The sequence below is a fragment of the Haliaeetus albicilla genome, chromosome 11 (assembly GCF_947461875.1).
Source record: "Haliaeetus albicilla chromosome 11, bHalAlb1.1, whole genome shotgun sequence".
NCBI classification, from domain to species: Eukaryota; Metazoa; Chordata; class Aves; order Accipitriformes; family Accipitridae; genus Haliaeetus; species Haliaeetus albicilla.
Window position 1 is genome coordinate 26,857,779 of NC_091493.1, and position 13,210 is coordinate 26,870,988.

Here is a 13,210-nt window from a genome sequence, read left to right on the forward strand (position 1 = left end):
TTTGTGGCTTTGTTTCATTCCTGAAAACTGTGACTGAGAGGCTTTTATGATTAAAAAAAAAAAAGTAACGAGCCACATTTTGGCTAACCTGGAAAATATCACAAGATCCTTTGCAACATTCTAAGTGCTGTTTCTTTAATCCAATTTTGATACTAAAAAAAAAGATGTTTTTCATTTTTGTCTGCTTATATTTCCCCAACTCCGAAAGTAAATTAATATCTGAACCGCTCCTTTCAGTTGCAGAGCTGAAAGCCTGTAATTTAGTGTACATAACGATAAAGTCTTTCTTTCAAGCGGCTTGCATTTGCTATGTTTTCTTTCCTAATTTTAATTAAGGAAAACATTCCCTTACTTATCACAACACTTCTGGTACATGCCTTGTTTTTCGGGCCAAGTTCCTTATGGTATTTGGAGTTTATTTTAATTCTTAATCAAATGAGCTGTCTAAGAAATTCATCAGAAAAAACATATGTAATAGATGTTCAAACACACACCAATGGGGACACCTGGTGGAGAAACTACGAGTTGCCCAGGACACCCTGCATTAAACCCAGGAATGGGTGAGCATGAGTTAGCTCATCAGTGAGATGACTGGGAGTATTTTTAACTACAGCAGCTGCGAGAGAACCCTCATTAGTTTACCTGCCTGCCGCTGATGGCTCCCTCGAAGCATCCTGCACTTGCTGCTGGCCAAGAGGATGTGCACGCAGTCGTGGTGGTGCTGATGCATGGTGAGTGGCGTGCAAGCACCCGATTCCTCGGTGTCTGTTGTTTAATGTGACTGGGGACAAAGCTGCAATTACTGGCAAATGCTGCTTCTCTCTTGCTGCTGCAGAAGCTGCCACGTGCAAGGATTCTCAGATGAGCCCTATAGATAGTTATTTAAGAGATGTCCTATTGACATGTGTTTGGAAGGTCATGTGGGAAGGTTAGGTGAAGATCCAGGACCACATCTGCTTGTAGCTGCAGGACAGAGAACACTTCTCTGAATTGGATCCTGCTCTGTATCATGTGAGATGTTCCAGTCTCGACAGACAGCAACTCTAGTAACCACTAATATTTTCCAGTCTGCAGTGGAAGTCCTAGTCCTCCTCCAGTGGGCAAGGCATCCCTTCCCACTCTCCTGTTAAGTGTGGCCTTGGGAGAGACCACAGTGAGGACTGCAGCCCAAACTGCCTTCATCAATGAGCTTGGTCAGGGAGAGGGGCTCTGTGCTTGCCACTGACTTTGGAAGCAGGCAGGCAGTACTCAGTTCATCCCCGGGACACTATACCTATGTCAGAGGGCAGAATATGGATTCTAGGCTGTTTATTTGTATGTGCTATAAAAGCTCTCCCTGGAGTGGGACAAGCACAAGACCTGAGGACAAGGCAGTGGGCTAGGCAGCATTATTGCACACGTGCTCTAGGATCTGTGTGCAAATGGAGCATTCTTTAATTGGTGTGAAAATGGTCGTGGTTGGTTGTTTTACTTCTAGTTCACCCAGAAAGCAAGCATTAGCCTTTCCTGTGATGGGACAGCAGCATACAGAAGGGTTCTGGTGTGCCTTCTGGCGTGCATCAGCTATGGAACATGGGATTATCTGGGGGTTTTGTCTTTCTAAGTAGCAGAAGAAGAAAAGAAAGGAGTGCTTACAGTTGTGAAGAAGGACAGATAATTTCTGGCTCTTTGTTTTGATGCAGTCTATTCTGACATAGAATGAAATTTATAGCCTACTGGTTTTCTCATTGTTTGGGTAAGAAGGAGCATATTAATTATAATTCTGCACCAGAGCCACCAGACAATTGGAAGAGAAAGTGACTTTGACTTAGATCATCACAAGTTGGGCAGCAGACTGTGGATTTTTATTAGATATAGCAGAATATTATTTGTATTTAATTCAAATTTCAGGACCTTTTCTCTGTGGCAAATCAGAGCTGCAAATTAAGTGTGAATCACCATCCCACAGACATTCAGTATGTCCTGATGACTCTCTGTGCCCTCTCACAAAACAAGACTAATAGCAAATGAGAGACAAGCTAACTTTATTTGTTGGTATTCCTGTGTTGGGATTAATATCAAAGCAGGACAACATTTTTTGCCACAGGAATCAAGAGGGGTGATTTTAAAGTCAGTGCTTGAATTCATATGGCTCAAGGAGACTTCTTTCCTGCTTCAGGTGCTTCAGCTGACTCAGAGACTCAGCAGAGCTGGCTGGAGGCAGTCACTGTGAATAGCCATGAGCGACTGTCCTAGTCCAGACCAGAGGTCCCTGCCTGGCAGCAGTCAGGAGCAGATGCTAACAGAAGGAATATCCTGGCAGACTTTATGGACTAAATATTTCTTGCTTCTCTTCCTTGCAGAAAACACCTTCTGCAGTGGTGACCATGTATCATGGCACAGCCCTTTGGACAACAGTGAATCTAGAATCCAGCATATGTTATTGACAGAAGACCCTCAGATGCAGCCAGTACAAACTCCTTTTGGGGTCGTTACTTTCCTACAGGTATGATGCAGCAATGGTGGCTCTGACTGTCACCTTCTGGATGTGGAATGAGGCTAACATTACATTTCATTTAGCTTTGATAAGCCAGATGTTTATTATCCTGTCTTCCATCTTTCTTCCTTATTTGATTACCGTGGATCTCATCTTTGAGTTGTTACTCTGGAGGCATTCAGTAAGCATTTTAACAGGACTGAGCAATGGCACACTAGGTTCTTAAGATAGAGGTCTGTCTGATGGAGAGAAGGTTTACACCCCAAAACAGACCTGGAGTTGAATATTACATTACTGCCCTGAAATTTCAAACATGAACATAGGCAAAAAGGCTGAGAGAAACACTTTTAAAAGGTAATGTAGAGCTAAATTGAATTTAATTCTATGTCATTATTGGTAAGCGATCCACTGGTTTGAGTTCCAGGTAAAGAAGAGTTTGGAGAAGGACTCAGAGTTGCTTTAGTGTTATTTAATAGCAGAAATGTAGCTTGCAGCATTGACACAAAGATTCTTTAGAGGCTAAGTGAGTTCTCCTGTATTGATCTACTGTTTAAGAGGTTCAGGTTTGCTTTGCCAAAGAAACATTTAAAAAATCCCTTGCCAATTTAACCCTACTGTTCAGTGAGGGGAGCTTTCTTGGCCAAACATGTTTGCTTGCTTTCCCCAAATCCTTCTTCTCAGTGATGTCTCTTAGATATGGGCTGCTTTGGATATTTTTAAATTGCATATAGAGTTATTATCCTTAGTAGAAGAGCTGGCATAGTTTATGCCAACTGCTGATTTTTCCCTGCTCTGTGGAAAAGCTTCTATCCTGTGGGAAAATGCAAGTGTCTATACACTTCTACAATTTAAGCTTTGAGTTGCTCCCGTTTGTCCTTGGCTGTAGTTGCAACATGTAAGGGGAAGCTCCATTACCACAGACTTGCACAAGACAACTGCTGTGCAAGGGCAAAGGCTTTCCTGAATTTTCTGAGGTGCCCAAAAGTCTGTTTTATCAACAAGAAAGAGATGGATTTGGGATAAATCAGCGAAAGGTGAGTTGTGGGACCTGGAAAGAGAGACAGAGAGCCAAGCTAAACAGGATTATTCCTGGCTGACTCCCCAGTTAGTGCTGCATTAGTCCGCATCTCTTCTTTAGTACCCAGCTGTCCTGGATCAAAAGACAGTCAACTTGTTGCATCCTGAGGCTCTTGGCCTCTAATCATCCACCACACATACAGTTGACTTGTTTTTCCCCTTTGTTTGATGCTTGTTGTTACGGATTTATTTTGATCCATGAGGAGAAATGATTGCAAAAAGAAAAGAATGAACACAAAATAATTTCCTGTTTAGAGTCTTGCTGTTTATATGTAATTAGTGAGTGAAGGCCCGGGGAGGGGTGTCCTGAAGTGAGGGTGATTCAGGCTGTTCATGGAGGAGGCCTGGGAGATGGGTGGGGATGAAGAGCATCTCCAAGGGTTGGGTCCTGAGAAAATGAGCTCTGCAAGGAGCAGGGGAAGTAGGGTGTGCAGAACTCGAGTACATGCTGACATTGACGGTTTTCCACGCGGATCTCTATCAGTGCAGATAAGTGCTTGCAGCAAAGGCACATCATGCACTTCTGCTTGCTGGTCTTCAGAACTTAGTTTTTGGTTTTCCTCTTTTCTGAAAAAACATCAGTTGAACAGATTTTGATCGAAAATTCAGCGTCGTTGGAAAAGGCTTAGAGTGTTGAGGAAGGAAATAGGCAGCAATGGCTAAAATAATTTTTCATCCCAAAGAGCAAATCATTGTGCTCAAAGGCACAAGCCAGTGGTTGATGGATCAGGAAGAAACTGCATTCCTCTATCAGCTGAAGGGTGTTTCACCCCTTCATTTGAAGTGGCTGATCTCAGCTGCTGTGAGAGAGACATCTGGTATTGTTCAGTGTGGCGGTTCCCATCCTGAAAAGCAAACACATCCTGCCTTATACAGGAGAGCAGAAGTCTGCAGTTGCCTGCAGTGACGAGTGGATTATGTGATGTGTAAGCAGCTTTACTTTATGGTGCTGGATAAGATGTAACCAGTCAGCAAACTGAGTTGGTCAAGGATTTATGAGCACCAAAGCACTCCCTTGTGGCAGCGAGTCCCTTGCCTGATTGAAACTGCTGGTGCAGTATTGCATTTGCCCCTAGCATTTGGCTAACAGAGCAGTGTTTTGCATGTGCTCAGACCCTAACCTGTCCTGTCTTGTGTGGACTAGATTGAAAGGTGAGAACAGACTAGTGGATCTTCAGTAAACCTTGATTTGCCACCGGGCCCTCTTCATAGTTAAGTTCACACATGCCATGCAAGATTAAATGTTATGTGACCAGGGCACTTCACATGGTAAGTGTAGAGAGAGGGCATAAGGAATTGTAGAATCCATCTGTTGTCTCAGGCTCCATTTGTCCTTGCTCACCTAGTTAGTTTAAAGAAATGGTGCTTCTCTCTATCTGCACTGTTTGATCCAGCACCACATGGTACATTTTCTCTACAGTTCTTGCATGGTTCCCATCCAGTTTAGTATCTCTGTTTTCATTTACTCCAGATCGTTGGGGTTTGCACTGAGGAACTGCATGCGGCTCAGCAGTGGAACGGGCAAGGGATCTTGGAACTGCTTCGGACTGTCCCAGTGTAAGTGCTTATATAGTCCATGTAGGGAACCATTCCCATAGAGAACAATTCAGTTGTTTATTTTTATTAACAATCTTTAACTTGTTGATGGAACTTATTTAATCCTGTGCTGTAGCAAGAGATGGGAATTGATTGCAAATCTGTTCTCACGCACAGACACTTAGATGGCAAATTAATGCATGTGGAAGTCCACATGTTCAGGGTGAAACAGAATGAGGTCTTGAAAGCTTAATTTCCTTCTTTTTATGCCTGCAGCATTTTCTCATTGGCTCTTCCTGAGAGAGCTGGGATAACTGTTACTGGTGACCTCTCAGTGTAGTTTAAAAGAAAGGAAGGAGAGGGTCTGACTTACAGTGGCTAGCAAAACTTGGGTAGTGTCTGAAAGTGAGAAAGTCACTCTCAAACTGGCCCCACTCTTGGTGGAGTGTTCATGCAAGTGGAGTTCATTGTTATTTCTCCCATGGCAAAAAAACCCAAAGATGTCATTAAGGAAGAGATGGGTTTTAAAATGATTGGACCTAATCTTTTTTGGCTTGCAGGTGTTTTGTTTAAATATTTTTCTCTTATCTTTAGTAGAAGTTATTGCTGTGTGATTGTAGCTCAAAAGATTTTTTTAGAACAAAATAGTTCTGAATATGTGTTCCTGGGCACAATAGTACACTGTCTAGTGTCACAATGGCCTTTAATTGATGGATTATTTGGAAGAGCCTTTGCTGCTGGACTTCCTAAGCTTGAACTTTCCCCTTTTAGGCACAAGTGCAGGTAATTCATGCAAGTGTTCTAGAGTACAAGTGAATTTGTCCAGCTGCAAGCTTTGTTTCTAGGACCCCAAGACAATAAACACTGTGTGCAGCTCCCTTGGCTCCTCTAAGTCAATACAGATATAGCACTCCTCAGTCTGTTCTTGTGTTGGTTTTTGGCCTTTGTGCTGTGGTACAAGCACCTTTCCAAGGATAAAATTAAACCCAAATGTACATGATTTGAAGGCAAAGCTGCGAACCACTAAGCCGCTGATGTGGAGTCAGGGTAATGGTCTCTTGCATCCCAGTGAGGAACTGAAGCAGGTCACACCTCTGCAGTTAATAATTAACAGCTTCCAAAGTGATGTGAAAAAAGAGTGGCTATCAATGCATCTGAAAAGCTATAAAATATTAACTTTTATTGCTCCCACTCCAAGTGCTTTAGGAGACTGTAACACAGACAAGGCCAGAGGAGGGGGCTTTTGACTGCAATAACAAAGTATCTCATGAAAGAAATGAAAATTTTTATGGCAATTCCAGAAGACTTCAGTTTTTACTTCAGATGAAAAGCACCATCTAAGGCTGACTTCTGTAGTCTGCCTGCACTGTGACCCAAAGTAAAGTCTCCAAGTAGTTCATCTTCACAGTAATCTGTTTTCTATCACCTTTGTTGGGAAGCATCTTGACCCTTGTGACTTTTATTGCTAATGAAAACAAAGATTTTCCCTGAACCATCTGAGTACTCAGCCATTAAGTACCAACTGGGCAAAACATCTATTGTGAGGATATTTATCAGAGCAATAAGCTTTTTATGGTACTGAATATGACTGCTGATCTCAGCAAAAAGTGCAGTCCCATTGGGACCCTGCTGCATCTTTAAGTATGTAGTAGAGATATAAATCTTAACCCTATGCTTTGCCTATCTTTCTTAGACATAGGCTACACTGGACTTCTCAGTCCCAGTTGGGGTACCTGTAAGATTAAAACACAGTTCAGTCTTGTATGAGTAAGTGGGTCCACACAGGGGATAGCCTGTGTCAATCCTGACTGCTTTGCAAGACTTGGTGGTGCCAGACACTAGGCAGATAACAGCTAGGTCATGGAGAGCTTTCATTATTTATTTGGGAAATGTAAAGGACAAATGCGTGCTATGGGATGTATACGCAACATAGAGGGCTTCGAGGCTTGTTTTAAACTCTACCTTGTGCTTCTTTCCAGTGCAGGTCCGCTCTGAGGACTCTGTTGGGGAGTACTAGCTAAAGTGCTTGTTTGGTTCATTACCTTTCTTTCTGTGTAGAGCCGGAGGCCCCTGGTTGATAACAGATATGCGAAGAGGAGAGACAATATTCGAGATTGACCCACATCTGCAAGTATGTCTTCAGTTTATAAAATGTCATGTCTTTTTGATAAAAAGACATACAAAAATGTCTTTTGTAGTAGCCAGGGAGAATTGGTTTAATGGTATAAAGCAGTCCTATTATTTTCTGTAACGGTGCTGTGGTCTTCTCAACGTTTGCAATAATCCTGGAAAAGTCTTAGAGACTTTTGCCCTCTCAGAGGTGGTTTGAGAGTGCACATGTCCAGTCCCAGGTGGATGGCAGCTCTAGGAAGAAAGTTAGAGAAGAGAGACCAGGAAAACAGAATCTCATATATGAGACAAATTGGTAAGATTTGGACTGCATGTTTTAGAAAGGAGGAAAATAGAAGAAGATAAAAGAATATAGGACAATACAAGATTTAGAGATGATAGATCAGGAAATTCCTCCTTTGTTTTATATGCAAGCGTAAAGAGCTACATCATGCAGAAAACTCAAAACCAACTAAGTAATATTTTTTCACAGCAGGTGTGACAGTGTAGCTCATTCCTGTAGGATGTCACCTGAAGCCAAGTAGTTAGTGTGGTCTGCGAAACAGTGGGAAGCTAGAAGTATCTCATGCAGTTATTAATAATCCATGCAGGAAGATATAGTAAACCTTCAGAGTTCAAGTTAATTTCTGAAGTTTCAAGATCAGAATAGGACCTCTATGGAGAGGTTACCATCCCATGGACTACTGCTGATCTGTGCATTTGGGAGACATTTCTGCATCTCTTCAGCAGAGTTACAGTACTGAAGTACATGGGTCCCAGGCAAATCCAGTGTGGTGCTGACCTTGTTTCAGTGAATCACTGAGTATTTGCCTTTAACAGAGAACTTATGGCTTAGCCTGGTAGGGCACGTGCATATGTGCACGTTTTGTACAAGCTGTTGCGTTTACTTTATGGTCTGCGTGTCTGCATCTGATTACCCTCAGTTGCCTCACAGCATCTTTTATTTTGAAAGCTTAAGAACAAAACCAAATTCTACTTTTACTGTTTTTAAGGTTTTGTTCATCTAAAATAACCCCGGTCTGAGACACACCAAAAAAAATGTTCCACAAATGTCCCACAATATGGGAGCTAATACAACTGCAAGTCCTGTAAAGGTTTTAGGCTCTTAAAAATTTTGCCCTCTCCCCTCCTGGAGGGTGTTTCTGTTCTCTGCACACTGGTGATTCCTGATGATAACAGGGTTTTCTTCAATTTACTGTAAATGAAAAGTAGCTCAGCTTACTGGAATCTGAGTCAGCCAAGGCAAGTTAAGGCAAATAAAGAGTACCTCTGCCTCACCAGTGTGTCCTGCCACTGAAAGCTGCTATGTCTGTGGTCTTTCCGGACTTCCTCACATTGAAGACATTCCTGTTTCTGTTCTCTCTTGCCCTTGCAGTAGTGTGTATGCACAGGTGTGTGTGTGTGTACCTCCTTCCTGCTGTGCTCTGCGGCCCCTGGGGATTCACAGGGCAAAACCTGCTGCTGTGACGCAGAGTCCCGCAAAGAGCCTTTGCTGAGTGCAGGGAGCTAGGCTGTTTCAGGCTGGGTTCAGCCACATCATGTGCCTCCTGCTCTAATTAGTGGGGAAAAGATAAAGTGTTATTTGCTTGGCTTTTTCTTGGTGGTGGTACAGGGTCTGTGAGAGCTGAAAGGCAGCAGTGGAAGATAGGTGGAGGGGAGGGAGGGAGCAGGCAGAGAAAACAGACAACTTTCCTGGGAGCAGGCAAGCACATTGCCTGCCTGGGAAGCGGGCAGAGCTTGTTTTGAGGCTGCATTGTCTCTTGTGGGAATTGGTTGAGGCCTAAACCCAGCCCTGGCAGCAGCAGCTGTACTTTCTGTTCGGAGTTGCTGAGAATGGATCCCAACTAAGATGTCATCCCAGGATGTCAGCAATTAATGCTGTGGCAACGCTGGCTGTTTTCTGTGCAGCCAGGCTTCCCTGTAGGCCATTCAGATTTCCCTGGCAGCACTGTCAAACAATCCCGGTTGGTCCCCAGCTCTGTGCTGATTTTCAGTGCTTTGCTTCTGTTTTAGCAGATATCTCAGAAGAGAATAAAGCTGATTTGAATTTCCTGAGTTGTGGTTGCCGCTCTGCGGGTCACGCTGCAGTGCTCTGGCTTGTTTAGAAAGGGATCAATGACTTATAAGAGCCTCAGAGCATCTCTCCCACATGCTGAGAGGAAAATGGGACAGAAACATCCTTTCTTTGAGGAAGGAAAAAGCTGAACCTCCTTTGCCCTGGGCTCCTCCAACCTCCTGCTCAGGCTGCCCTTTCAAGGGAGGAAGAACAGCCCCTCAGCCCAGGCACCTCTTTGCTGGCTAAAGATGGGGTAAAGCTGTGCATTGCCCCAGCTGAGAGTCTGCACTGATTAGGGTTTTTTTGGTGTTTTTCCCCCTTCAACATCAATACTTGCAAACGTTATAAAACAGGCATGCAAATTAGGCTGCCTTAGGCCAGCTCATTTCCATCAGCCCCCCTTGATCTCCAAGGGATGCCAACAGAGCAGCACTTCTTCCCCTGAGGAAGTGCTCTGCAAACCAGCTGAGACGCAGATGATGAGTCCCTTTCCCCCTCCCCGAGGCTCTGCGCACTGTCCGGAGGCCCCCACTGTGGCTGTGAGCGGGGGCCTTGGCTGCAGGGGTGGAGAAGGACATCCCACCAGAGCCTCTGCCCGATGAGTCCTCAGGGCCCTGTGGGCTCTTCTGCTCCCTGCTCAAGGGCAAGTTTGGTGGCTCTCCCATGTTTCCCCAATCACTGGAATGAAAAATAACCATGCTGACAAGTTAAACCTCCCCATGCCAGCTGATTTGGGTCCTCACAGAGCGCCTTGGTGGGCTCTGGAAGGATCCATATGCTAAAATCTTACATAGAGCATCATTTGCATATGTAGGATCAGATGTATTTTTATTTTTTTTTCCCACAACTTCTATTTCTGGGTGAAACAACTAATTTTATGTTTAGGATATAACAAAAGAAAATCCCAGCAGATTTGTTATTTCTCAGATTTTCCCATTACGTTTTCATAGAAGCCAGTCTCCCCTGACGCCAGAGGAAGATCCCAAAGAGGAGTAGTCTTTCAGGGAGAGAGGCGGAAGGAAGGCAGTGTCTTGAATGCTTAAATCTAAGTCAGGACTGCTCTGGTCCTGCCCCCAGCCACAGGCTTCTGCCTCCACTCTTGGGCCAAAGAGCCAGTTTAGGGAGGTGATCCATCTGAAAAAAAAAAAAAAAAAAAAAAAAAAAAGAGTTGGCTCAAGGGAAGGGGTAGGAGCACATGGAGGAGGGTGGGACTGCAGCCACTGTGAATTACATCAACTTAAACTGCTGTGCAGCCACACCCTGAGTGCTTCTGCTTATCTTTGAGCTGCTCAAATCCTCTCTTGAATGGTCACAAGAACAGGCAATGCCCTTTCCTAGGGTGCAGTGTCTGCAGCTGGGCAAGGGGAGGAACATATGTGGGTTTTAGTCTGGAAACTGCTTCTTGGGGAACAGATTTTGCAAAGCGCTGGATGCTCCCACGGTCTCTTGACACCAGTGGCAAGGTCAAACTGAAGGGTAGTAATAACAGGGGGAGAGATCTGCTCCTGTTGTGCGTAACATAGCTCTGTTCTTTCCTCAAATCTTCAAAGTTTCTGTCCCACAAGCAGTGGGACTTACTGCCTATTCCGAGGTGACCCAGATGTAAGCAGTGAGATGGCGGTCTTGCTGGTGCCACTGAGCGGTACAAGAAGTGACACCCCTTCAGAAGAGAGGAAAACGAGCTGGGTTGATTCAGTGCCAGGGGAGAGGTGACAGCGGTAAGAGCAGCCCTTCCTCGGTGTAGCTCAGCCCTGTGTTTGTTCAGCTCAACATTACCCCCTTGTGGGACATAGGTGGAAATTCAGACTAATGCCAGTTCCCCTAGCAGGTGGGTGTCCTGTGGAACTTTTGGCTGCAGCTTAGGGCAGTCTTGCTGGCAACAGATGCACATGTCCTTGAGAAAATGCATGGTGTCTGAGAGTATGCAGCTGCTTGTGGTTGGTGTGCGACAATTCCGAGACCCAAATGGTGGTTACATGCTTGGAAAATCCAACTTGCAAGGGAGGGAGTTTGTGTATTTTGCCAATAGAGAAAGCTATGCAAAAGCTTTGACATTGTGAACAGACCTGTGTCTTCTTGCACGTTTGTCCTTTACTGAACACCCCAGCACATTGAAAAGCAGTGGTTGTCTGGGCAGTTTGCAAATGATGAACTGCTGTGAATGAGGAGTCTCTCTGTGAGCTGTTTTCATTGTGGGGACTCCTCAGTAAGCTTGGAAAGAGAACTTAAGTTTAGTTTTTCGGGGGTTTGTTATCATTGACATGTAATAGGTAGGCTGCCAAGCTGTGCTTCGTACAGGAGTGTATAATGTAGTGTCATAAATACTTTGAGTTGGTGTAAACTGGAGCTAACACTGAAAGAAGCAACCCTGCATACCCCAGGCCACTGATTTCCACCGCTATCTTTCCCTGCTTTGTACCTGCCAGGGCCACATAGTGAAGTAGTGGGAAAGGGGTAGGAGTTCAGACCAACCTGCTATGGAAAAGGTTTGTTCCAGTTCAGACCAGCTCCCTGATTTGGCTCAATGTGCAGTCACTGTTAGGTGATAAATCAAAGCACGGGGGCCAGAGAGTGGAAACTGGCTGCGGAGGGGGGAGATGCAGGAGCTGCTGAAGGTTGGGTTGAGCCAGGGTGGGTTCCAGCTCAGGTTCAAGCCACGCCCAAAAAAGTCTTGGGGTTTTGGATCTTTTCAAGCAGGAGAGAGTTGACAAAGGGATTGAGACAGATGGCTCAAACCTGAGTGGAGTGAGTGCCAAATGTGCCTGGGATGATCTCAGCCGGCCCCCGGAGGATGACGAAGACAGCAGGAGCATTTGCATTGGGACCCAGCCGCGGCGGCTCTCTGGGAAAGGTAAGAGGTCCTGGGCAGAGTCACTGTCATGGCCTTTTGGTTTTCTGATGGGTCTGGGCAGTGGGCTGATTCATGCAGCATTTTGGGGTTCATAACAAACACCACAGTTACTGGAAGGCTCAGTATGTCTTGGGAGCAAAATGAATTTTGGTGTGGCCTCTTTGAGGAAGGCAGGAGAGAGGAAGAGAGATCTTTGCATTGTTTTGTCTAAATGTTTCTTTCAGTTTTTAGGCTATTTCTATTCTAAATCTGCAAAGTTAAACTGAGCACTGGGTGAAACCAGGACTGTAAACACCTGCAAGGTGAAGCAACTGCATTTTCCCAGGCTGTGTTTCCTTATTAACATTGTCACTTCTTGGGTGGCAAGTTGGACTGACACTGCACATTGCTGTAGCTGAACTCAAGTGATTCTTGCAAATACGGAACTCTGGAAAGAAGTAGTAAAATATGGTGGAGTTCCCCTTTGCAATGAGATGCCATCTCAGTGTACAGATGTCATAGCCATTACACATGCTTGAAATTATGCATGTTACCTTTCAAATGGGTGAAGCAACATAAAATTTGAGGGCTCGAGATTTCCTGGAATTAATGATGGTTTCCACAGGAATGGTATCTTACTTGTTTTTAAGTCCATGGTAAAAAAAATATTTAAATGCACGTAGGGTTCCTTCTGGCTTCTGTGCAAATATTTTGAGCTGCACTAGATCTAAAAAGGCTATTTTCCCTCAGCTCTGCAAATGAAAAGCCCAAGACAGGTATACATGGTGATATTTGTTTATCCTTCAAAAGATTTTGAAATAATTTGGATATTTTTTTCTCTACCCAATTCCCACATTTCTCAAAAACAGATAAGGAAACTTCTAAGAAAGGTAGGAAAGCATCGTATTAATGTATTTGGCCACTAGACATTATAGGAAAATCAAAAAGTAAAAAGACTACATCTGAACTGAATAATTTGCAGTTTATTTTCAAATGTGAGCTTGAGGCTAAAGTTTGCCCTGCATAAAATTCCTTTCTTTTGTGGATCATGTTGTAAATTAATACACATTTGTAAAGCCAGTTGCAAAAACTCAGGAACCTCCTT

At 44.2% G+C, this 13,210-nt stretch overlaps 1 protein-coding gene across 2 annotated transcripts in view; it reads left to right on the plus strand.

Moving 5' to 3' along the window:
* SUFU (SUFU negative regulator of hedgehog signaling) overlaps positions 1-13,210 on the plus strand; it is a 99,499-nt gene that overhangs the window by 49,700 nt on the left and 36,589 nt on the right. The window contains exons 4-7 of one of the 2 annotated variants that reach the window (XM_069796867.1): positions 2,343-2,485; positions 5,025-5,110; positions 7,148-7,220; positions 11,970-12,126. In XM_069796867.1, coding sequence (XP_069652968.1) covers positions 2,343-2,485; positions 5,025-5,110; positions 7,148-7,220; positions 11,970-12,126 — 459 coding nt within the window. The remainder of the gene's footprint in view (positions 1-2,342; positions 2,486-5,024; positions 5,111-7,147; positions 7,221-11,969; positions 12,127-13,210) is intronic. The other variant, XM_069796868.1, reaches the window with a different exon arrangement.